A 26,422-nucleotide genomic window follows, 5' to 3' on the forward strand; every position below is an offset into this window, starting at 1 on the left:
AACGCGAAGCTTTCAGCTCTGAAAAACCCTTTAAGAAAACCCAGACTTTCCTTCCCTATCAGTATCCCCTCAGGTAGTATTTGGAAGAGAGTCAAACTGGCCACCATGCATCTTACTGAAGGAAAAGAAAAGCCTTTTAGGGACTGAGGGGCTATTACTGCCATCTCACAAAATGTTCCAAGCAGCGCTTCAGACTCCTATTTTCTCATAACAAGGCTTTTGAGCAGTGGCTGCTGCTCAGAAGTATTAAGGCACTAAAGCATATGATGATCCCCTGGTTTTACAGACAGACTTTCAAAACACAGCCTCTGGTAGAACCTGCAATCAACTGCAGGCAGAAACTGCAACAATAAAAATAGAAGCCATGTTAAAAACATCTAAAAAAATCAACCTAGTTTTCTTGTGTACAGGGGACTGATGGCTTAAGAATTAAAAAAACAGGGCCAAACCTCATCATTATTTTATGATCCGGGAAGAGCCTGTCTCCTTAGATATAGGGCGCTCCATTTTAGTCTGTGCAGAAGAGGACAGCCAAGTACCACCAGTGTATTGGTACCTTTCTCCAATTGATGCTGTTCCTCCATTGCTGCCTCAGTCTGCCTGCTACCCTGGTAGCTGCTCACTCGCTCTGTCAGCCCATTGTCCTTGAAAAAATCCAAAACAGGGCAACCTTTCCCTTTGCCAAGAGCATCTTCTTAAAAGGTGACTGCTTTACACGGATCTCTCAGTCAGACTGGCCTGGCAAGCCTCAGAGATCCACTCAGCAGAAGCCTCTTCACTAGCTTTCCGCTGCTTTTTCCATTAAGCAATCTGCCCCAAGTCTGCTCTCCCCAGAAGTTTTCAGCTGAACTCTAGTTGTTACCACCTGGTATAAACCAGCTTAGTCTTAAATTACATTACCCTTATCAGATAACGAAGGTATTTATTCCTTCAGGTTGGTAAGGTGAGCTACACGTGTGCATGAAAAATCTGAGTTTTGATTAATTTAAAGGACCGTGTCACCTTATGGTGAGAAGTCTTAAGGGTAATCAAACCCCATACATTACACACCAAAGGCGGTTGGCTTTTTAAGGTGTATAGGTCCACTGTATGTTCATACCAAAGTAGGTGATTAACCGTAGATTGCACCAGTATAAGAATAAATATAGAGCTTACAGTCAGAGAGCACCTTTCCTTCAAGAAAACAACTTGGTGTTCAAGAAACACAGTGTTTCAGTGTCCACTTAAATTAATCAGACTGAATTGATACTGCTGGATTACTATCTTAGTTGTCATACTCTATCATGAAGGAAAATTTTAACAGAGTTAATTGGGCTCTCTATGATAATTTCTCTTCTGAATATAAATGTGTTCTGGAAACAAATATTTCTTTCAAATAGAAAGTATACTCTCCAGGGAAAACATGCAACTTAAAAACCCCATATAACAACTTGGATAGTACATAAAATGAAATATGTGGATCTACTAAATTTTACTCATTCTGGTCCAGTAATTATGGATTAAACTAATCCACATCTGTTTGAAGCTGTACATACATGCTCCTATTTCCAAGGGAAAGAAAACCCCAAAGCTCCAACTCAGCCCTGAGCACACCTTCTGCATATTAATGGCTCTGCTGTTTCCAAGTATGGTAGTTACATTTCTTGTTCTAGACAATACAATACTCTCTATTTCCACCCACAGCAAACTTTTGGGAATTGCAGTTATTTTCCAGTCCAATTGGTGGAGGCTTTCTGTTGACATTGAAATCAGTAGTTGCAGTAAGAACTTTTATCATCTTAAACTAAAAATTAAAACAATTCAAAAGTAGCTTTACCTATTTTGTGATGCATCTTCCCCTTCAGAGATTTCAGTTTAAGGAGATTTCCTTCCCAATTTGTTCTATACTTGGCAATTATGGGAAAACAATTTTACCATTGTTATTTATCTCCCCCCCTCGCCCCCCCCCCCTTTTTTTTAAATAATATCAGAATATCAGTGAATAATTCCTAATGGAGACTGGAACAAATTAACAGGAAAACTCAGCTCAAGAACCCTGAATCTCATTTGTATCAAATGGTCAGAGAGTACCAGGCAGCTGGAGAACAGGGTCAGAAGCTGGGCTGCATACCTTTTTGGTTTTTTTCTTTTTCTTTTTTTTTTTTTTTTTTTTGTAAGAGAGTTTTAACTAAAGGTTTTGAAATGAGATGTTGGTCTCAGAAATAGGAAAAGCATCACCATGGAAGAGAGAAGTCCTATGCTTTAAAGATGACATACAGAATTCTTTCCACTAGAAAATAAACACGAAGAAAGAGCAGAAAGCTTTGAGCTTTTCAGAGAAAATCTCAGAATACAAGAATTTTCAGCAAGTTACTCAATGGAATTCATTGATGGAAAGGGAACAATTACAGTTAAATCTCGCCTAGGTGTGAGTACAGATCATGGAGCAGCATCAGCATCCTAAAGCTGCAGAAGGAATTATATCTGTCATACCAACTCTTTTAGTGAAGGCTTCTTTTTGAAATTGAGGAGTGAAAAAAATTGCCACGCACATACAAAATGGCAAATCTGAAGTCTGCTTGTCTCAGAGAAGTCTGCTGTCCTATAGACATAAAAATAGTTCCCAAGAGAGGGTCAGCTCCTTCAGCAACTCCAACAGCCTCTTCAGAGAAAACAAGAGGAATAATTTTCTGCTGGGCAGAAAAGGACCTGGGGTTACTTGGTCAACAGCCAGCTGAGCACTAGCCAGCAGTGTGCCCAGGTGGCCAAAAAGGCCAACAGCATCCTGGCTTGTATCAGAACTAGTGTGGCCAGCAGGACAAGGGAAGTGATCGTCCCCCTGTACTCGGCACTGGTGAGGCCGCACCTGGAACGCTGAGCTGAGTTTTGGGCCCCTCACTGCAAGAGGGATGCTGAGGTGCTGGAGTGTGTCCAGAGACGGGCAACGGAGCTGGTGAAGGGTCTGGAGCACAAGTGTTATGAGGAGCGGCTGAGGGAGCTGGGGTTGTTTAGCACGAAGAGGAGGAGACTCAGCAGGGACCTTATTGCTCTCTACAGCTGCCTGACAGGGGGCTGTAGGCAGGCGGGTGTTGGTCTCTTCTCCCAGATAAGTGACAGGACAAGAGGAAATGGCCTCAAGTTGTGCTGGGGTAACTTTAGGTTTGATATCAGGAAAAATTTCTTCACTGAAACGGATGGTCAAGCACTGGAACAGGCTGCCCAGGGAGATGGCGGAATCACAATCCCTGGAGGTGTTTAAAAAACACATAGATGCAGTGCTTAGGGACACGGTTTAGTGATGGACTTGGCAGTCCTGGGTTAACAGTTGGACTTGATCATCTTAAAGGTCTTTTCCAACTTAAATGATTCTAATTCTATGATTCTAACACATACCAAATGTTGAGATATGGCTGAATGAACACCACATGGCAAAGATACGAAAAGGAGAAAAAAAAATCCAATTTTACTGAAGAATTAGCTTTTGTCAGTTTAACCTGATTAAATCTCCCATCTACAATGAGAAAAATTTTCAGAGGAATTTTCACATTTAATTTGTGTGACCCAAGGTGAGCAGAGGCAAATCAACAGAGAAGATGACCACTTTATAAAAAAACGTACATCAGTGTTTTGCAGTGAGCCTTTTCAGTATCTAAAGAAATCAGGTTTCCAGCTAGGTCCAGTCTTTCTTTTTAAGGCATAAACCTTGTAACAGGATTAGAATGCCAAGCAATGTTATCAACTATTGGCATGAGGGTGCTGGGGCCCAGCACTGAGACTGAGAAATGGTTATATTTATTGTGTATGGTCCTAAGTTTACAGTTGGTGACTGTCAGAAAGCTGCCTCTTTGTTTAAGAGGTATAAAATAAGTAAGTTTTCAAGTCAGAGATGATAAGAACAGTTGCAGTACTTTCAAGTAGAAGTTTGCTGATTCATCAAGTTCAATATTTAATCTAATAAAATCAAGAAAAAAACAATATTTGATTATTTCCAAGCAACTTTCACTCCAAATTTATATTGCATAAACTTCATTGTAAATATGATTGAAAATTCTTATGCTGTATTTTAAAATGTGAACATTTCAAAGCATTTCTTCTGAAGCTGTGTTTTTTAAATTTGTAACATTGCATTTCTGAATGAAACCAAAAGCTACACTATATATGTGCATGTATTATATACATAAATTTATATGTACATAGACATGCATAATTTTATGCACATATGCATATATGCACAAAATGCACACACTATTCATATTTTAATACTGGAGAAGTCTGACAAATTTTTCACAGAAATAAAATTCTAAATGTTAAGCTTTCCCACTTAAACTATGTATGTCTTACATCAAAGTTATTTGTGCAAAGCACTAGATGTCATCAGTGTTTGCCATGTCACAGCTCAGATCAAAACTTCCCATGGTGAGCTTGGCAATGAAGTAAATAAAACAATTAACTCTTCAGCAAATATAGGACAGACCATGCAGGGATTTATTTTACTTTAGCAAGCACTGAAAATTGAGTTTACCTTCCAAATCACCTTTTAGGTTTTAAGCAGTAAAGGATTCACCTTTACTTTCTTTAGAAGAGGCACTTTTTGGAAGCCTGCAGCTAGAAAATGCTGGCTGTTTCATTGATGGTGCCGAAAGCTTTCAAAGCTCTTGTGGCAGAGCTGATGCTCAACAGCTTGGGCAGCGGGACCCTTTCTCTGTGTGGCACTGTACCCCTTCTAAGATGATGTCAGCATCGGGGCTGGCAGCTTGACTTTTTATCTGGCTGGCATCCCAGACTCCTATTCTGGTTGTGCCTGGGCTGGGCTTGGATGAACAGAGAACAAACGCTCGCTGTACGGTCCCCAAGGCACCCCCTGCAGCCTGCGCATCCGCCAGGACTGCCAGTGTGGACAAGGGCACTCTGTGACATCTCACACACCACATGCTCTCCCAGTGCACGGTTATTAAGAGGAGCACTCCTCTCCTTTTGTTTTCTCTTGATGGTATGCCAAACCTTGTTCAAACTTAACGGCAAAAACTCCCTCCGACTTGCAAGGCAGAAGGATCAAATCTGTATGTATTTTAACAGGGTTTTGGTTTTTTTTCCAGATTTTGATCAAACTGAAGAGTACTTTATTCTACTTGCAATTTCAGGGACATTTCCCATTATCAAAGCAGCAAAAAAAAGAATCTAACCATCTGCAACCACAGCAACTAGGTCCTTTTCTCCTCTTTGCACTAAACATCTGCTCAGATCACACTGACTTTTTGCAGACATGCTGTTTACTAGGGATATTTCTAGCAAAACCTGGATATGAAGAAACGAAAGCAGAAGTCTGAGAACAGAACATACATGGTCAAGAACGTCACTGAGGGAAGTCATTGCAAAAGCTGGCACTAGGGTCTACTGGATCATAGGATCTACATCTAGACACTTCAGGACATCAAATTCAGCTCTTACCTGCATGAGTTGCTGCTTCAGTTTCTGTATTTCTGATATATTGAGCTCACTGAAGAGGTCAGAGACGGGGTGCAGAGATTCTCCTTTCCTACCTGTGGGAGTTCGGTAGTCACTGTTGAGTTTCACAAGAGGCCCATGGATATGTCCGTTCATTTTGTCGTCATTATTGGGCTCACCCCCATCCTCTGCAAACTTCAATCCATCTACTGATATATTAATATGGTTATTATACATACTATCATTGAGGTTGATATACTGCGAGAGTTCCTTCCTCAGATTGTTCTTTTGCTCTCTTTCATTTTTTAAAGTTTCCAGGGCTTCCTCCAGCTGATGCTCAGCAATCTCCTTCAGCCGGATGGCATCTTCTAGCTGACTATTAAGCAACACTGTCTCCTCCTCAAATCGTTTAATCTCATGCTTTAAGCCTTCATATTCAACCTGAATTAGACAAGACAAAGAACATTCATAATACTAAAACTTGAGTCATGAAAACCTGCCATTTATCAGCCTTATTGAAATAGGTGTTACAGAAACTACAGTTTGAAATACCAGGCACTGCCTGCAGCTGCAAAGAACTGACTGCAAAGAAAATGCAAGTGGAGCTTGCTCTGTTAAATACTCCATTGCTCACTTTTTCAGCATGTAAGAGTCAAGAAATACAGAACCTTTTTCTGAGTAACTTACAAGGACAAACAATGTATTTATGTATTTCATGGAAAGAGGGGTGTTTAGTAGCAGATATCCTGGTAACCATAGATTTGTTATGAATTGCCATAAGCAATGTTGGTACGTACAGATCTTATGTTAATATTGTCTGATTTATTAATTGCAAGTATTCTAAAGATGACTTCCTATCCAAATTCTTGCCAGATGTAAAGTCACTCAGGCACAGATTCTCAAGGATCGGTTTCTGAGTAGTTTTCAAAAATACGGATGGAACATACAGAAATGATAGAAGAGCCTCAACTCTCTTCTCTGTCACACAAGGCTCTCCATTATCCAAGCAGCATTTAATTTTAAAAATTAAACAGCAAACTATTCATACAATGAGTTTAAACTCTATGATGCTCCATGTTAAGAGATTTTTAAACTACCAGAAAATGCAGTAAACAGCTCATTCAGCCACACAGTCCTTGATCTGCACGATGAACACACATCCCTATGCTGTTTTGGAGCACACGGCAACTTGTTGCTCCAACAGCGCTCCCTGAAGTGTGTCCCAGCGACCTGGTGCAGCCTCACCAGGCTTGGAGGGACTTGCTCCTTCTCAGAGGGCAGGCTCTCTGCCTCAGACCGAGGTGCAGTGTTTTATCAAAGTATTTACAGGCACTGTGGGCTGAGGAAAACGTTAGCTTCTTCTCTGCTTTAAAGACACCTGCCATGTTTACACAGTCCTCTCTATTGTTCCCAACAAGAAGTAAAGCCTAGGAAAACCCAATCTAGCTCAAAACCAGTTACTCAGCAATATCTAGATGGTGCAGTAGATCCCCACTGCAGAATGCTTTGCCTTGCTGGCCCTCCTCATCTTCCTTTTCACTGCTGGAAAATCCCACAGCAATTGATGTTCATGACCATGCTTGACCAATTCTCCTAGTAAAAATGATCACCCTTTGATTTTTTTTAATTTAATTCTAATCATGTTACTCATATACCTCGTCATGTATCAGGTGAAATAATTCAATAGCTCAGTGAAAAAGAAATACTGAATTTTCATGCTTCCATAAAAATACTTTTTGCAGCTGAGGCCTTTATAATTCAAATGCATCACTATCTGCAATTTTAAGGCATTGTCCAGAATATTTTTTTATTTTATATATGTATAGATATTTAAATAAACTATAATAAGGTTCTTGTGAAAATAGAAATAGCCACCATTCCTATTGGAGTAGAATATTTATCAACCTGTCAAAAGTCTCATACTCAAACCTTTGGAAAGGCAAACTTAAAAACCAAAGCACTAATCTTCAAACCCATAAAATGGAAACATATCAAAAACAAAGTAAGTTCCAAATTCATACTGGGAATTCTTAAGTAGAAAAGGAAAATTCATGAGATTTTCAAATCTACTTTTAGGAACTTTGTATCTTTTCTGACTGGAGGGACAGGTCCATCTGAAAAATTATGTAATCCAATCAAGTAGCTATGTTTGCAACTTAAGGACATGAAAAATAAAAAAAATAAACCCCCCAACCATTTTACAATTTTAAATCCATATGAGAATCAAAGGTCTATATTATCTACCTGGTTACCATCACACAGATTCTTAATTACAAAAGTTGCAAAAAAAACCCCAAAAACCCCAGGCAGTGACAGTTTAGAACTACGACTTGTAATATATAGTTTTGAAAATTAGAGCATTAAAGTATAAAATGCTCTTGAGATTTTATCTTGTATATCAAAGTTATTTTAGGAATCCTAAGTGCATAGATATGTGATGAAAAATGACTGATTATTAAAGCCATTCAAAATATAGCAATGCTTTTCCTCTCCATAGACTGCTGCTGTTTGGTTTCACTAAGAATGAAACATTATGACAAATATAAACACTTGCAAACAGATTTTTCTGCTGGAGGAAACTAGGACAGTCCATAAAGGGTCTTTAATTTACTGATAGTGTGAAAATGTCTCCTATGAGGTTGGTGAGGAAAAAAATCCGTGCCTCAAAGGGGGAATTTGCTGGCTTGGTAAATAACGGATACAAAGATGATCCACTATAAATTCAATTTCAGGAGTGTGAAAGTCTAGGTATCTTTGCAAATAAGGAAACAACATAGCCGCTTCTATTACCTGCATATTCCCTGTCACACAGCTCCATCATTTTAAATGTTTCAATTACATTTGTGCTAGAATCCTAAAATAGTAAAAGATAGCTGAAATGGCACTGCATATTCCTGCAGGAATAAGGCAGATTTGTTACCAGGCTGCCGTTAGAAACAGCGACAGTCCTGGCTATTTGATAGAAACCCTAACTGAACCAGGCAGTAGGTTAGGACGTAAAGCAGGGGCTGCAACGCAGTGCTGTTACTATCTGCTGGCAGCTAAGGAAATGGTGTTTGGAAGTGCAACAATACGCTGATCTGGACAGTGTCTAAAAGGCAAAAAGTGTTACATCATCCAACTCAGATACTTAAATATTGATCATGGTACGTTAACTCATCTGACGTGCAAAGAAATCTCTTTTGTTCTATTTAAAGGACAACTGTGTTCTGGATTGCTTCCTCAGCGGTATGTGTGTCGCACAGCAAAGGGAGCTGCGCTTTTTCTAAGGGGAGAGAACAGACTCCATGACTTCTCACATCTGGATGAAAAGGGCCTCTTGTTTATGGGGGCTCCTTGGGGTGCATTCTGCACTGCAGTGAGAATTGCTGTGGGTTGGTTTGCCATCAGCTGCAAATTGCTGTAATGAGGAAAACAAAGGAAAAACTAGGAACACCTGATATCACCTATTTTTGAATCTTGCTAAACTTGTGGGTTAGCATGGCTGAGAAGAGAGTAGCACCAGTACACGAAAACCTGAGGAGCAGGAAAAAAAACCCGGAGAACAGGGAGAAGATTATTTCCTCTTTTCTCTGCTTCAGAAGAGGAAAGGACATGCAGGAAACCAACCAAGAGGAAAGAGAGGGCTGAACTCTGCCACTGGGCACTGAGTTGAGTCTGCAGGTAGCGAGGACAGGAAAAGCAGGAAGCAAAAAGATGCTATTCTATCTATTTTAATGATTCCTCTGCTTTTACAAAGTTCTGCAGTGAAATATTCCACCAGGATTTCACTAAAGCTGTGGTAAGAGCCTCCACATACATCAAAAAAGTTATTACACTGTTTCAGAGCAAGCATTCAGCAAAAAAACAACCGAAAAAAATGTACAAAGAAACTTCTATCAAAGTGCTCTGCGGGATCACATTATGGGATACTAGAGGAAAAGGTGTCATTTTTCAGCATAATGGCTTGAATCTTTCGTTGCTTACTTGATTCTGCTTCAGTGTGGACACCAGTTTCTGTAAAGTAATGTTTTCTTCTTCAAGCTCAGTGTAGTCCTGTAGAAGTCTCGCCTCTCGAAATTTGTATTCTCTGATTTCATCTTTCATTCGTATCCTCTGTAGTTCCACCATTTCGTTATTCTGATGAAAGAAAAGGCAAGTACATTACCATTCATGCACAGCCACTTTAATGAACACTGCCCTTAGAAAAGACTAAAGAAAAAATTGTCAAATAAAAACGATTTAACAGTGAAAATCAAGACAGCATCACCTTTTTTAAAGTGAGGCCAAGCAGTAATTTCAGGTGTGTGTTGGCAACGCAGAAATGAGAACATCTGATAAGGAAGCTTGATTAAAACAGTTTCAAAATTAGATGCTTATTGAATTGGAAAACCTGGCAAAGCTTTATCATCTCATTAATTTTATTGTTCTACGGTACAACTTGATTTAAATAAAATTACCACCTGCTTTCCACTGAAGGATGCTCTCCACTTTTATACAGAAAAGCAATGAGTAACAGCATCTGTTCTGTAAAGGCATCTGTTACTGAGCAAGACGCACTCACAGGCTGGTATCTGCAGGCATTAGGGAGGCACACAGGTAGGTGGGGGGGACCTGCCAGGCAGATGGCTGTAAGGCACTCCTCAAAAACCTGACAAATGCATTGCTGTGCTGAGCAGGATTACACCCAGGAGTCCTGAGAACACACAAGGTCACCACTTTATTTTTCCCATTAGTGAATACAGCTCCCAGGCAGCCTTATGAGAGAGCTCGCGAGGGATCAGTTTCACCAAAAATTGTTTCCATCACATTCCAGCTCTGAATGAGTTTGACATCAAGGGTCAGGTTATTCTGTGAGGACTCTGCTGGCATAACCCTGATGTAAATTGTGCTATGGGAAGATGGAGTTAACACACAGCTGGAAGAGTACAATGACATGGTGGGTAGGAGCCCCCTCCCCCTCAGCTTTGAAGAGAAGCCCACATTTTCCTGATTAATAGGAACAGGCATATTGGGTCACATCTTCTCCTTGCCTGCCAGAGAAATCTGAGCATTGCCACAGCAGGTGCTGGAGAGAAGCACTACTGCAACCTTAATGATGGGGCAGAGCCCCCTTGCTGCTGGGGTGTCAAAAAGAGCACACCTGAGCAGCAGTGAAGGGTTTCTGTAAAAGATTCCAGTGTGGAGGGAGGGCAGCCACTGGCCTCACACCTACCTGAAAAAAAGTCAAATGTTTAAGAAATCATTACAGCAGAAACTGTAGTCAGGGAGCTCTAAACACATCAATCTGTACAATTCACCTTCTGATATGTAAAGGATAAAACCCCGTGTTGTGATTTGAGGGTAAAAAGAACTTTGCTTAGCACCTAGGTTAAATAAACAATTATAAGCCCCTGGAAAATAACATTGCAAAGCATGTGGAAAAAAACGTTGATGCAAGAGTTACAAAAGCACTTTTTAAAATGAAGCCTTTTTCTTCAAGAAAAATAAAACCCATCACCCTCCCCCTAACAGCTAATTAAGAAGAAATGAAGAAACCACCAAATTTCTTAACTGAAGGCAACTGAAAAGATCCCCGGTGGCAGAAGAGTCACAGAGCACTAGATAAAAGTAACTGCAAATATTCCTGCATCCGTCACTGCCTAATAAACCTCTGAGTGAACTGTAAGACTAGTACTGCAGATGATTTCATGAAGTGAAGGCATTTGATACCTCAGGGCTGCCTTTATACATTTTGTTTCTGCCAGCATGTTCTCAGCTGTGGCAGTGATTTACACTGGCTGGCTGCGGGTATACGTGCAAGTCTGAGGCAGCGTGTGGACAGCACCAAACACACGACTCCGCTGTGTCAAGTATAATTAAGCCGCTCTGCAACTCTCCTGGTGTTTGGAAGATGATTGGCCCAGGGAATGAATAGCAACTGGCTGACATCCATCCAACACTGACAGGAGCCCCGGGAGCACGAGGCTGTGCAGAGCAGCTCTGCCTGCTTGGCTCCTGCCATGGCAGCAGCCGGCCGTTCCCAGCGGCTCAGCCTGCACCTCGCTGGGGTGAGCTCACCACCACCACCGCCACCACCACCATCACCACGCAGGACAGGCGGCTGCCAAGGGTCAGCTCATGGCCCAAACTGGCTCTGCTGTTCAACACTGCAGATTGAAAGGAAGGCCTCTCCCAAAAAGGCATAAAAAGGAACAAAAAAAGGTGGCCAGAGATGGAGGACCTGAGCAAAAATTTTTACAGAATCCTGATATATTATTTCCCTGATACAGTACAAGGCATGCTGCTTTGAAAAAGCCTCAAAAATTAACTCTGTAAGATCAGAGCACTCCTTTGTCTTTTCTGTTATTGCAAACAGCAGCAGAAAACATGAGCTGTCATCTTGCTTGAATGCACCACCATTTCCTTAAGAAGAGAGAAACCACATTCCTTCACCATTCTCAACTTCTCCTTCTCCTGTATCATCCTGGAGGTATAATCAGAAACATATATAGCTCTCCTCCCCTTCTTACACACAGAGAAACGCTCTCTGCAGAGCTACCTCTATTTGTCATTACTCATGGCATTTGGTCAAGGAAGAAACTACATGAAAAGGGAAAATGCACCAGCCGCAGCATCCCGTCTGCCAGGCCTGCCGCAGGGCTGCCTGCCGTGCTTCCCCCAACCGGGGCCAAGGCCTCCGCTGGAAGCAATCCTACTGCTCTGCCACATGGGCAAAACAAACCCAGCACATCACAGAATACAGTATCACCTTCTCAAAGTAACATAAAGCATGTGTTTGGTCACTGAAAACACCCCGGCATCATCCTCCGTGCTCCCAGATCCCTCCTCCTGTTTGCAAACATCTGCATTGTGCTGGCAAACATCCAGCTGCAAAGCGCTCTGGTGCTGTCACGGCTTCCTACGAGAGGCAGGGCTTCCACGTTACAGGGCAAAAGCCCGGTGTTATCAAGGTTTACGAGTGAGTAGCCACAGGACCTGCTGGAGGGCTGTTCTGTTGTCCTTCATAGGAGATTTCTATGCATTTTGTGGAAGCAAACTAGTCTTCAGCCTATTAAAAATATTCATGCTGAGTTTATTCTTTGTTATTGTCAGTAAGGATATTAGTTGTTTCCACCAAATGATCTAATTAAATGCAGTAACTCCTCACAACTCTCTATTGTTATTCTGAACTATTTTAAATATGTATTTCTTCAGTAGAATATATAGAGTTATAGAGGATAGACCTTAGCTGTACTGACACAGTGGCAGTAACATACAAACTTTTTATTTGGCCATTGCATCAGTCCTCTTGTGAGGTGACTTGGACTTGCATGAAAAATGCATGAGAGGATTTAAAAGCACAAGGCAAAAGGAGTCTGTCATCAGGGCAGTTATCTATACGAGCCACTAGCGGCCAATGTAACCCAAACTGTTAGTAAAAGAATTCGTAATTAAACTTTACTGGTTATCAAGCAGTGAACATTAAATCCCCAGGATAGAGCAATCAAGCCAGACGATTTTACTATGGCACTGCCTCAGGACTTCTTACGTTTCCAGAGAGGATCCCCCTATGAACTTACTGGATCTGTAAAAACCAAATTAATCCAAGAGGTGGAGCTAATGATACACGAGCAATGCTTTAATGGCTGTAAATTATTTTCAGCCCTTGTCACCAGCTGAACATGGTGCAATGGTTTTAATGGTTCGGTGCCAAAGAAGAAGGAAAAAGCCTTTCTGTGAAACTATAGGAAACAACAAAGTCCTTCAGCATTGCATCTCATTATACATGAGCTCTAATTGTGGAAGATGTCAGTCACATAGCACGTCTAATGAACCTACACATAACGGAACAGACCACGAGAACTTAAAAACCAAAGGATCGGCTGAGATCAAGTCTGTTCAGGTCACCTATTCACTGGTACTTAGATATATTTTTCAGACTTGCCATATATGAATGGTGAAAGACATCTCTAGATTTTACAGGGGCAAGGACCACATCTCTGCAGTACAGCCATCACTTCAATCCTGGCAGGTCTCTGAGCATCACTGGAATACAAATATTAAATAATAAACTTTTGTACTTCTTACCAAAATTAAATGCAATATATATGAATATATTATTAATTTTTGATTCAGCATAGACTTTTAAAATGCTGTAGTCCATATGCTACATACATAGCACACTGTATTAATTGTGTTGATACATTGTAATGCATTGTGTGATATCAAATAATTGCAAGTGAGAAGGTACTTTAAAATGAAAGAATGGAAATGTCTAATGTTGAAAATTATGAGAAAGAACTATGAAGAAATATATGATTCCTCCAGGGTCATTTTTATGTCAGAACACCCCCAGTGTTGCCCAAGAAAGATACCTGTTACATTTTTGTCTCCTACAAATATACCGAAGGAAAGCAAACTGGGCAAGGGGTAGTGACCTTAAGCTGAGTGTTCTCATCTCTGAGGCAAGAAGTGAGCTCTACTGGCTTTTGATTTCCTGAACTGTGGACCCATAAATGGAACTTCTCGGAAACTGGTGGTGTTTTGAAGCCTTCTTTTTAAAGTGAGTGCAGCTCCATTAACTATTTTGGTCCTCCCCCATCTTGGAGTGCATAAAGGACATTTTTATTTCTGTTTTTTGTCTACTGGGTTTTATTCCAACAAAAATTAGGGAACTAGTGTTTGGGCTTTTTCCCTACAGTTTTTGTCATACGAATTTTCATGAAAAGATTTCAGGTCCTTACTGCAGTGACACATACTATTTTTCACACTGTAAAGCAGCCTTATAATCAGAAATTAATTATACACACCAAACTACTCTAAATCAGTACTTATCTGTTGGAATATGCAAGTCATAGCATGATGTTGTGCATAACTTTCTAATTTTCATAACTTGTAAGAGAACAATTGGAAATTTATATATTTCCAATTTAATGGCATTGTATTATAGTTGATGCAGTATGAAATCCCATTTGATCCAATGACAGGTTTTGCAGTAACAGTAAATTGAATGTAATAGAAAGTTTATGCTCAGAATAACATCCAGGATCTCATGTATTTGTTGACAAGTCTCCCTGTAAATTTGTACGTCATGTTTACTTTACTCTGCAGAGGAAAATAAAAGGTGTATTTTTTACGAAGAACAATAATAGGCATATCATAGAAAATACAATTTAACTGGGGTTCAAATTTAATTACAAACATGCTAACTTCACATGAGGAAGCACTACCAGCACAATTTTGGCCAAAATTAGGTTTGGGACTTCCTTCAGGATCATTCCTTCACAAAATTAACCCCACTTGGAAATTATTTTTGCTTCTCTTTAAGTGCATTGTTTGTATCTACTTGGCAACATGCAAATATAAATAAATCCATGAGAAATTAATGAGGAAAGAATAACCCAACCCCAAAGTACCTTTGATTCATTACTTTTAGAATATACAGATATACCCTTAGAAACTTTAAAGCCCAATTATATCTCCCCTTTAGAAGCCTCTAATGTGATTTATGGGTACACATAAACAGTGGAAAATCTCATTCTGCATCATACAGAGAATTCTTCTCACCGGCACGATGTAGCAGGACACCACTGGAAAGCCACCCCTCCTCTCCTTTCTACTGATGGAAGAATCCAGAGAGGAAAATAGTACAAATTAAAGACCCAGAAAGAGATTTGTCACATCAGGGAGGAGGCAGCCAGGGAGAATCAGGTGGTCTGCAGAGATACCCAGCTTGCCCTGGCAGGTCCTGATTTTTCATCCTGAAGGGATAAGGGAAGTTGAGAGAAGAGAGGACGAAAGGGAGAATAGAAGAGCAAGGACTATTTTTATTTACCACCAACTTGTTTTAGGTCTCCAAAGAAGGTCCTCTAGGCTAACCTTAAAGTTTCCCTTTCTCATATGCAGGAATACTCGCCTTGAAGTGAAAGAATGACATTTTCCATGCTTCCAGATATATTTAAAACCATAATGGGATTTTGTGGATGACCTAGTGTGACCTCTTCTGACCCTTTAGCAGAATTTGCAGCCCGATCATCCTGATTCATAGATGTAAATGCCTAGCTGAGCAGGGATGGAGCATGTCTTGCAGAACCATTTTTGCTTGCCTTTCAATACACAGATACCTCTATATCCCAAAATAAATAGTCAAATACTCTCTTTCCTCATTGTTAGAGGTCTGCATCCTCCTTTTTAATCTGAATTTATCTGATCTCATCCATCAAAATGCATCATTCAGTAGCATTATTAGAGTTCATGGTATTGTATCTGATCTAAGCAGCCGTATTGGCATACTACCTTCAGAGCATGAATACAGCTTCTATTATCTAAACCCAGAAACTACTGACTTTTGAAATTATGTACGATTCTGACATTCTTTAGCTTTTGATATATCATTCACTGTCTCAAAACCAGAAAAAAAAGCAGACGTGCTATTGTGCACAAGATATTTTTACAAATACATCTGTAGAACAGCATAAGCAACTATAATCTTTCCCTTCCATGGATTTACTCACAAAATGACAGCACTATGAAAGCCAAGGACAAAAAAAGCCATATATTTGTTAGCTATAGCATATTGAATAGAAGCCAGATCAAGATAATGTATGTTTCAAGTTTCTTCACCAGCAACGGCTTTTAATTAAAGCATTTACAATACATCTAATAATTTAATCCTCTGAAATGCTCAACACATTTAATTGGAATCGCTAACTCTAAAGGAGTAAGGTGAATTTCTATCAAGGGCAATTAAATGCCCCATTTATGTAGTTATCACAGAGTTTTAAACCCATAATATTTAACATTGTAAATCCTGCTACATATAAATCCTTATGAAGTATCTATTTTATTGACTTTCATATATAAAAAGACTGAATTAAGGAATGTTCTGGTGGTTTAAGTATTTAATTTAACTGCTGAATATCTGGTCACATGATATTATAATGACTTCATAAAATGAAATAAACTACAAATCTCGAATCATACATATTCATCTGAAAAATAATGGTTTGATTTGGCTGCATTTATAGCAATTAATTAATTAGTATTAATGTGTTGTATATATTAATATTTAAATTATAATTAATACCAGCACCCTGCAACAAACACTGCTATAATACTCCTAACTAATCCCATCAAAGGAAGGAAAACTTTACCAAACTAAACTGTATTAAAATAGCATGATAGGAAATTGAGACTCCAGGGTTATAGCACAGTTCAGTTACGATCTTTCTCAGTATCTGCAGAATGACGCCATACATTAACATATGATCACTGCAAATAGAAAAATATCAATTGGCTGGAAAATGTTTTGCCATAAGAAGGACATTGTGGTGGTCATTTTGTTTAAACGTAAAACTCTGCTACTCAACTCTCTCCTGCAGCTCTAGTGGCATTAAAATTTTCTAAGTGGAAGAATTTATTTCTAAATACCACACTGGCTGGGTAGAAGAGAGATGATGACACATCTATGCCTTGGAGCAGGCTGGTAATGACATCTTACAAATGCAGCACTCTCCATGGAGTCTTCCCACAGCCCATTCATGCCTATACTGGGTTTCAAATTTCTCCAGGTACCAATGGACAAAAACAAGTCCACCTAGGAGCCAGCCATAGGCCAAAGGCCAGTCCCACTCCCACTTACAGAATTGTAGAATCATTTAGGTTGGAAAATACCCTTAAGATCATAGAGTCCAACCATAAACCTAACACTGCCAAGTCCACCACTAAACCATGTCCCAAAGCACCATATCTACATGTCTTTTAGACACCTCCAGGGATGAAGACTCAGCCACTTCCCTGGGCAGCCTGTTCCAACGCTTGACCGCCCTTTCAGCGAAGAAATTTTTCCTAATATCCAATCTAAACCTCCCTTGGTGCAACATGGGATCATTTCCTCTTTTCCTATTGCTTGTTACCTGGGAGAAGAGACCAATATCCACCTCACTACAAACTCCTTTTAAGTAGTTGTGATGCCAGAAGTTTAATGTATAACCTTAGTATAATTATTAGATTGTAATCAAGAAGATCTTGTATAGATAAGATTTATGATCTAACTTGAAAGGAACATCTAGCACAAAAGAAAAGATCTGACTGAATCTCATGGAGACATAGCAAGTCTGACAGGAAAACATTGTAAAAGGACTAAGGTGGCCAGGTCATGAAGTATTTAGAAATCAACATCTCAGTAGTTGCAAAAGCAGCCCTCCAACTCAAATAAGATGAAACCACGTATATGCAAAAGAAGGGACTAATGCAAATGAATTCCAGGAAATAATCAAATATGTGTGAGATTTCAGGGAAATGTAATGCATATGTATGAGTATGCAGAATACAAAGGGCGTGGATTCAAAGACAGGGTGAGCACCTTAGGTGGAGATATCCCCAGTGCTCCTGGCACCGTAATAAAGAATGCCTGCTTTCTAAATTTAAAACAAGCCTTAGAAAGTTCATTTGACAGATCTTTTGGTAACAGTTATAGAAAGTGATAAGGTCTCCCCTCAGCCTCCTTTTCTTCAGGCTAAGCAACCCCGGTTCCCTCAGCTGCTCCTCACAAGGCTTGCGCTCCAGAGCCTTCAGCCTCCTCCATGCCTTGTCACTGCTGCCACCTGCCCAGCCCCATTGCTGCAGAGCAGGATGCTCTCCCCGGGGAGCCCTGCGCTCTGGTCGCAGTGAAAAGCACAGGGTGGGAGCGTGCAGCCAGGGTGGACAGGGCACTGCCTCCTAATGTCACACTTTAGCTGAATTACGTCGCAGTATCCTCACTATTCCTGCTGCACTGAATAGTGCCTGAGTAAGAAACACCGGAGATCGCACTCTCTGGAGCAGGGCTGTTGCCCATTCTACACCACCGATTATCCCACGGCTGACCGGGTGCTATTGTAAAGACACCAAACCCAAATCGCTCTTGTCAAATTATCTTAGGGGGAAAAAAAAAAAAAAAGAGGGGGGCATCCTGGGGCATTTTGGACTGAACAGAAATTTCTTTCCTCCTCAATTACAACCTTTGTTATGAAGGTTGTTGCTTTCTACCCACAATTTAAGAAGCCAAGGCAGTGTGACAATGCCTTAAGGCAGGCTTTTTGATGGAGGAGCCACACAGGCCTTTTCAAGCTCATCAAGAAACTAAGAGCTGGTTTGAAAGCCTAACTGATCATTTGGGAGAGGCATCTGCCAGTTACACACATCTCTTTGAGAGGCCATCTGTCAGGTGCAAAGTGCCAAATTTCCTTCCAGACCCCAGGGGCACCAGCTAACCCACAACAGAGAAGTTGTGCTAGCAGGGTGTGGGGCTGTGATCGGTTTAAGCTCAGCAGTCCCACAGCTGCTGTTCCCATGTCCTGAACCTCCCTTGGGCCAGTGCTGCCTTTCACATCACCAGCCAGATCAGGGCAGCAAGGCACCCCAGAAAACAAACAAACAGTTAGTTTTAATCGTATTTACTCCCTGACACTGCTGACAGGGTGGACACACAGACACTGGCATTAGCAGGAGGCACGGAATTGGAAAACACGCCATTTCTAGTTTGGATATGCTTGCTGCTCAGCAGCAACTGATGATCTATTCCATGTTCCAGATGTGGAAACTCAGCCCCACCAAAGTAAACTGTGAAGTTTATATGTAGCCTCCAGTAGGACTAGGATTTCATTGTATGTACTGAAGTGTTAAGGAGCAGGGAGCAGTAAAAAATCCTGAGGATGGAAAGAAGGAAAGAGACACAAAAACACCTAAATAAGGGGGGGGGGGGTGAGTATGACTATTTTAAGACCCATTGTGTTTGGTTGGCGTGGGAAAATATGTCCCTGTTTACTGACTGCTTGCTTTTGCATTGCTTTCTGCTGTCTTACTCTAATTTTTGCTGTCAGGATAGTTTCAGAGGTCCCTGTGGTAACCCACCTCTGAGTGTGCCAGGCAGTGACCCCATTCTCCCACGTTTCAGGCACAGAGCTAGCTCCTTGTAAGTTTTCCATTTCCCATGGCAACTGCCTCCCTTCCTTAGGACTGGGAGCTATTTTAATTACAGCTGGCTGCTAGCTCAATCCTACCTTCCTTACACTCCTTACACCAGTAATCAAGCCACACTGTCGAGGGATGCACGTGCCGGGCCAGGGCTCTCAGCTCAGCCTCCCCAACCTGCACTGCATTACAATACTATCCAAGCTCTGCTTTTTGCAGTTTGCATGCCAAGCCAATCTTTGGTTTTATAAATACTAGCTAGACACTTCTCCTGCTGTGCTGCATCACTGTCAGGGCTCAGGAAGCAGAGTGTGTTGATGCACAGACCCAGGGCTGGGCAGCAGTACTAATAAATCTGGTCCCTGGGACAGCACGGCTAAATTAGTAGGGGGCTGAGTTCAAATTAATCAGACATGTGATTAATCCTGATCCTCAGCTCACAAAAGATCATAAAAATCATAGGAAAATGGATCTCAAAGGGGACCTCGGACAGCATCTAGTCCATTCATCTTTCCCAGGATAGGAGCAACTACAACTGTCATTCCCAGTATCTGTAGCATCTCTTAAATACTTTCAATGACAGAACCCACCACCCTTCCCAGAAACATGGTTCCTGACTTCGCTTTTACCTTTGCCAGCAATCTCTTCTGAATGTCTAATCTGAATTTCACACTGCAGGAAGAAAACAGTATTTCTTCTCCTACCCACAAAAAAAAGGAAAATAAAAGCATCTGTTGTTCTCTGTGGGAGTCTTCCATTTACCCACTGTACCCATCTTCAGCCACCTCTCCTCTACAAACAGAAGAGCATATGAGAAATGTAGCTCCTGCCACAAAGTAAAGTTGTTAAACGTCCCTGCATGTCATACAGCAGAAAGTCACCGAGATGGGCAATGACGACAACGGTAACTAGATATTGGGGGAAAAAAAGAATAGGAGACCCCAATTAACACTCTGTATTCGTTCTTGTACCTGATTCCTCACAGTGGATTGGGAGAGGAGAAATACATTGAAAGAAGCAAATAAGAAACCATTAATACTTTTTAAAAAGTAGTGTAAGTACATAGCTAAAGGATACAAAGGTACAAATCTATTTCAAGTAGTCCTCTGCTGCTGCTGCATCCTCTATTGTGCTGTAGAGGAGCTGCAAGAGCTCAGCATCAAGGGAGCTTTGTAAGCCCATGCTCATAACAGAGCTTCCCTCAACAAAATTATTCTTGCAGATTAGAACAGTTGCAGAGGTGTTTTAAAAGCTCTTTGTGAATCTGCACCCACTGCCCTCCCAATAGCAACAGACTAGTTCCAGTTCCCCTTGAAAAACATCAATACAGTGTAAAAGGTTGCTACAAAAGGAGGAGCAAGAAAGCTAAACTTCAGTAATTCTCCTTCTCTTCTTGAAGGACAAAGACGTGGCACATTTAAATAAACACATCTGTGCCACAAAACTCAAACGTTACCATGTGGTCAATCCTGTCATTATTGAGGGGAAGTATTTCCTCAAAGTCAGGAGTAATTTCAATAATTAAAATCCATGTAACATTACCCATCTGCTGCAAAAAGAAGCACAGCGTTCTGCAGCTTATTTGACCTTGTGTGCTGCACACCCACACCCCACACCCCCCAACCCCCACACACTTATTCTTCTTGTGGCATGCCCAGAAATACCGATTCAGAAACAGGAGTTGATTAATATTGAAAGGATTAAAATGGCTTGATGACTAATTTTTTTTTTCCTCAAAGACTTAGCATTTTTATTTTAGGTAAAATATTTGAGTGACTTAGGTGGCAAATATAGCTGAGAATAAGTACCTCATCTGTCTGTAAACTACATCCTTTAGAACTGAATTTTACATGTAATTTTTATTCATTACAGTGGACATGGTGATTCATGAATACAAATGCCTATGTAGAAGATTTGGATAAAGTAAACTGCACTAAAGGTTCCTTGAATTTATTAATATGAACAATAAAATACTTGTCTTCAGCAAGTGTCTAACATTGTAGTACTCTTGACTGTTCTGTATAAATTGGTTTGAAACTTGATTTTGGCTTTTATAATCTGCCCTTTGTTTATTTTAATACAGACTGCAAATTTCACAGATTAACCTTTACATATATATATTACAGTCAACCGTAGTAATTTTTACATTGACAGTTTTCTATCTTGTCCTTAAAAGGCTGAGCAAACAAGATTCTTACTGCCTGGCACACAGGACAGAAATACAAATGTCATACATACCATAAGAACACAGTGCAAGGGCTGACTATTAACACTGTAACTCACAGAGATTATTCAAGCATGTTGCTCATAGCAGCACAGCCTTAGAATTGAATTATTCTTTTTGAAATTGAATAAGCACTGAATATTATTCACTGCCTGCAATGCATCAGAACAGGAAAAATGTCACAAAATGCCATATTTACTCAGGGAGTAAAATATCAGTAAAGTTATGGGATTGCTCAAATTTGGATATTAAAATTATGTTTACATCTCTTTTTTTCTGTTCTGTTGCACTCCCTTTTAAACCCACTGCTGTTTTCCTTTCACCCCATTTGTTTCCACTGGACTTGCATCCAGATAATGATGTGTGTTGGGTCTGATAACAGGAGCCTTGTGCTGAAATGGATTACTGACTTATTAGTAAGATATGGTTAAAAGAACTAAACTGGGAACACGCACAAAGAACTTAAACCAGCCCTTTGGTGACCTAAAGATAATATTCATTAAAGTATTGATTATTTTCTACAAACACATTGTGGCATGAGGATGACAGCATGTTACAGCAAATACTGAGGGACTGCAGTGATTGTTAGAGCACACAGAGCACACATGAGCAAAAGGGACATACACGGCAGCTCTTGGAGCTGGGCTGCAAAGTCCCCAGCTCAGCAAGAGAGGGAAGCAGTTTCTTTGTCCTTGCAGAAGCTGGGCTCAAGGAATGTGATAAACTAAGAACTGCCTTTGTCTAGATTTATGGAAATCTAGAAAAACATGCCCATGTGAGAAGTAGAGGGGAAAACATTTTATTTCAAAGACATTGAGGGAAAATTACTTTGGGGGCAATTAGAGAAAACTGGGACCTAACGGAAGCATAGTATTACAGAAAGCTTTTTGTGGTGGTTTAACCCCAGCCGGCAACCAAGCCCCACATGGCCACTCACTCACTGCCCCCACAGTGGGAGGGGAGAGAGAATTGGAAAAGTGAAAGTGAGAAAACTTGTGGGTTGAGGTAAAGACAGTTTAATAGGTAAAGCAAAAGCTGTGCATGCAAGCAAACCAAAGCAAGGAGTTAATTCACGACTTCCCATGGGCAGGCATGTGTTCAGCCATCGCCAGAAAAGCAGGGGTTCATCACGCATAATGGTTACTTGGGAAGACAAACACCATAATGCTGAATGTCTCCCCCTCCTTCTTCTTCCCCCAGTTTATGTGCTGAGTATGACGTCATACGGAATGGAATATCCCCTTGGCTAGTTCAGGTCAGCCGTCCTGGCTGTGTCCCCTCCCAGTTTCCCCTGCCCTCCAGCCCCTCCTTGACTTAGTACAAACATCACCCAGCAACAACTAAAGCCATCAGTGCGTTATCAACATTGTCCTCACACCAAACCCAAAACACAGCACTGCACCAGCTACTAAGAAGAAAATTAACTCTAACCCAGCTGAAACCAGGACACATTTTTAGGGTAAATTACAGTTATCGCTTCCAGGATGGTTGACATGCATGAAACCTTCTTTACCACAGCTCCTTAAGCATGACACACCCTTGCCATCTTAGCACATACTGATAGGAGTAATGGAGGGTGGAGCAAAGACACCCTGGCCAGGCTCTGTTGTACTCCCTGCAGGATTGGGAACTTGATGGTACCACACAGCTGATAAGATGAGAAGATGCCTGCTGCTGGGCCAACAATTTTGGCAAAATTGCTTCCCTTGGATGAGATAATCTCATTGTAATACTAATGCTCCATCCCAAAGCTGCCTGCCTCCAAGGTACTACCACACCTCACTGGGTATGCAATACCAACCAGTAACAAAAATATGTATGACTTCAGTCACTCAAGGTCCACCTAAAGGTAAAGAAAACGAACTGGGTTTAGACTGAAATAAGTCAGAAAAGGGGGAATTGTTGTCCAAACTACAAAATTATCAAACTCTAGTTTAGTGTTTAACTATAAGTTAAACATTTCTGTGCACAAAGTTTAGGTCAAGCTGACCCATCCTCTAAAGCCGTTAAATGTGATGAATGAAAGGACTTCTAATCAAGGGTCTTGTCTTTCCTGGGAAACGGACAGGCTGAGCCAATACAAAGGGTTCAAGTAAAGTCCCCCCCTCTTTAACATGACAGACACGTTCACCAAAGCTTTATCTAGCTCACTATCACTGTTTCCAAATTCCAAACTCATCCTTCGCTCAAGACTTCAAGCCTGCCAGTGGCAGCTGGGGTGCCAGACTGGCCACCATGCCTGGCCCTGGCAGCCGTGGTTGCCCGGGGCAGATGCAGGCAGCGTTACAGCCTCCCCATCTTGCTCTCTGCAGCGATAGCCCCCGAGGCACAAGGGCACACACTCGTTGGAATGCTGGACTGTAAATCTCCAGATACTGATAAGAAACTTCCATGGCAGTGAAGGATTGCAGTCCAAAGGCTTAATTGCTCCCTCTGCTTTCTAACCTCCCAGCAGGCCACTGCTGATTGATAGCTTATGCCCCCTTTGGGTTTTTTCTGACTGATTTTTAATATAAAATATAAGAAAACATTAGAGGATGGCTTCAAATTTATTACAGTGTTCTTAAATTTCCTCTGAGTTTTTAAAATAATCAACCAAGATCTTGATGTAACTATTACTAATGAAATCAAATACCAGTTTTGGCAAATAACTATTTAAATGCAAGTTTTTCAGTTCTTACTCTGTTGTATGCCCAATGGCTTGATACAGCACAACTGAATTCAGTTTTGATACAGCACAACTGAATTCAGCTGTACACTGCAAAAAAAGTGCAGCAGAATAATCAATCTAGTAAAATGACAGCCATCCTCAGGGAGGAAAAACAACATCACGCTTGAACTAGGTCAGAATTCAGACAAGCAACTGGAATAAGATGAGATTTATGAAGTCCTCCTCATTAATTGATCAATATATTCCACGTCATACCTACAGAGTCATGGACTATTCCCAGGTTTTTCATCACTGAAATATTGCTACAAGTTTCTACAGGGGAGACTACCCAGGCTGCTAACAATTTCTTGGGCTCTTAATTATTATGCTGAGGTTGAGTTTACCCAGCATCTCAACCAGAGAATCAACTTCCTGATCTTGTGTGCCTACACACAAACACAAATGCGGGACATGGGATAAGCATCACACCTACACACCTGTACCGTGCTCTCTGTGCACTGTAATGCACAACATTGCCAAATACAAGGACAGAATGAGAAAAATCCCCCAAACAGAACTTCTGGTGTAATCACAAATTTTGGCAAGGCATTACCCCTGTTAGAGACTGCACGCTTATTTAATAGCCTCTACCTTTGATCACATGGAAATTTCTGTGGCACAAGTAATTTTTCTTCAGTTTGTACAGAGCACAAGTAGCTCTTGTGAGAGACTGAAACCACAAGCAAAAAAAAAAAAAAAAAATAGCCTTGCAGGCACGTGCATCTGTCCTATGCCCCATCCTCAATTGATGGAGCCTTCTTACGGTCAAGTGGCCAAAATGGAGCCTTCTTATGGTCAAGTGGCCAAACTGCCCTAGTATGTGATCCCAATGTATGAAATTAAAGTGCCACCCATTTTCATGTTCCAGAGTGTGGCAGGCATTACTCTGCAGCAGTTTGGTGTCTGCTGTGGGAGCGGTGTAGCTGCAGCAAGCACAGGGAAGAAAGCTGAGCTGCTTTAGGAAAAGAACATTCCTATTACAAGTCAGAAACATTAATAGTATTAGAGATACTAAGTCAAAATCCCTGGGTTTCCATAAAGTAGGATTTCTTTCTATGTGCAATTCAAAGCCTCAAGTTTAAGTTAAAAATCGATTTCTGGCCTTGGTCCTGAGAAACTAGGAACTATTGCTTTCCCTGTGGACATTTCCAGTTATCATCACTAAAGGGGAAGCTTTTGGAGACAGCTCTCACATAGCAACAAAAGGATGAGTGAGACTACATTCTCTGAATCCTAAATGTTTTTCCCCCACACTTCTGAGCCCCTCAGAGATCATGTTAGTTGAATTACAGGAGCATCTACACAGAATTCAGATGTACTCTTGGTTATTACCCTAGCACACTACGGTGTCAAAACTGCTTCTTCTAATAGGGCCTTTTTTTGCTTGCTTTCACAAATAAATGTAGCATAAAGTCTAAAGATTTTTCTCAGTCAGTCTTATTAAGGGACTGAAGTTGCTTTAGCACTGTTCTGACAGGCCACTGTTTGACCCTGACTGAGCTGCAGTTTTATAACTGCTTTACTCAGTAAACTACATACGTAAGGGCAGGCATTCCAGTTTCCTAACAAAGGAGACAGATTTCAAGCAAAACTAAACATTCTTGTACCGAATAGAATTTTATTTTCCTTCTTCTCATTCCCTTGGGGAAGTGTTTGGGTGACCCAGAGAGCACCCACTGAATCTTTTCCAACCATTTTACTCAAATGTAAACACCGTACTGAAAGCTTTTCCTGTCCTGACTTGTCCTAAACTCAGCCATAAAAACATCACACCCTGCCTAGCACTACCAACAATTACATTTTTTCTCTCCTCTACCATTTGTTGTCCTTTTTTTCCCTCTTGAAGATTATGAGGATGTTTTTTTCTTCTGCCCCTCCAACCCTTACTTCTTATTCCCTGTTTCTTCAACAAGAGGTATGAGGATACTGAATTTGCAACAAATACTAATTTCTCTCAAATATCTGTCATTTGGGTTAAACAGGGGTTAATGAAAGACAACCAATGTGTAACAGCTAAATTCAAAGTGGTAAGAAAATAAGACTGCTAATCTTACAGGCTGCTCTTTGCCAGATTTCATCTACAAAGTGCGTTAGTACCCCAGTGATGACAGATGTTTTAAGCTGCACTTATTTATTTGCTAAAAAAGAAG

At 40.8% G+C, this 26,422-nt stretch overlaps 1 protein-coding gene across 5 annotated transcripts in view; it reads right to left on the reverse strand.

Annotated features, from left to right (window-relative positions):
* Window positions 1-26,422, reverse strand: part of BICD1 (BICD cargo adaptor 1) — a 187,547-nt gene that overhangs the window by 46,445 nt on the left and 114,680 nt on the right. For all 5 annotated transcript variants that reach the window (XM_037389587.1, XM_037389590.1, XM_037389589.1 and 2 more), the window contains 2 exons: window positions 9,391-9,543; window positions 5,428-5,865 (listed from right to left, as the gene is read on the reverse strand). In XM_037389587.1, the coding sequence (XP_037245484.1) occupies window positions 5,428-5,865; window positions 9,391-9,543 (591 nt within the window). The remainder of the gene's footprint in view (window positions 1-5,427; window positions 5,866-9,390; window positions 9,544-26,422) is intronic.

Source organism: Falco rusticolus, chromosome 5 (assembly GCF_015220075.1).
Source record: "Falco rusticolus isolate bFalRus1 chromosome 5, bFalRus1.pri, whole genome shotgun sequence".
Taxonomy (NCBI): Eukaryota; Metazoa; Chordata; class Aves; order Falconiformes; family Falconidae; genus Falco; species Falco rusticolus.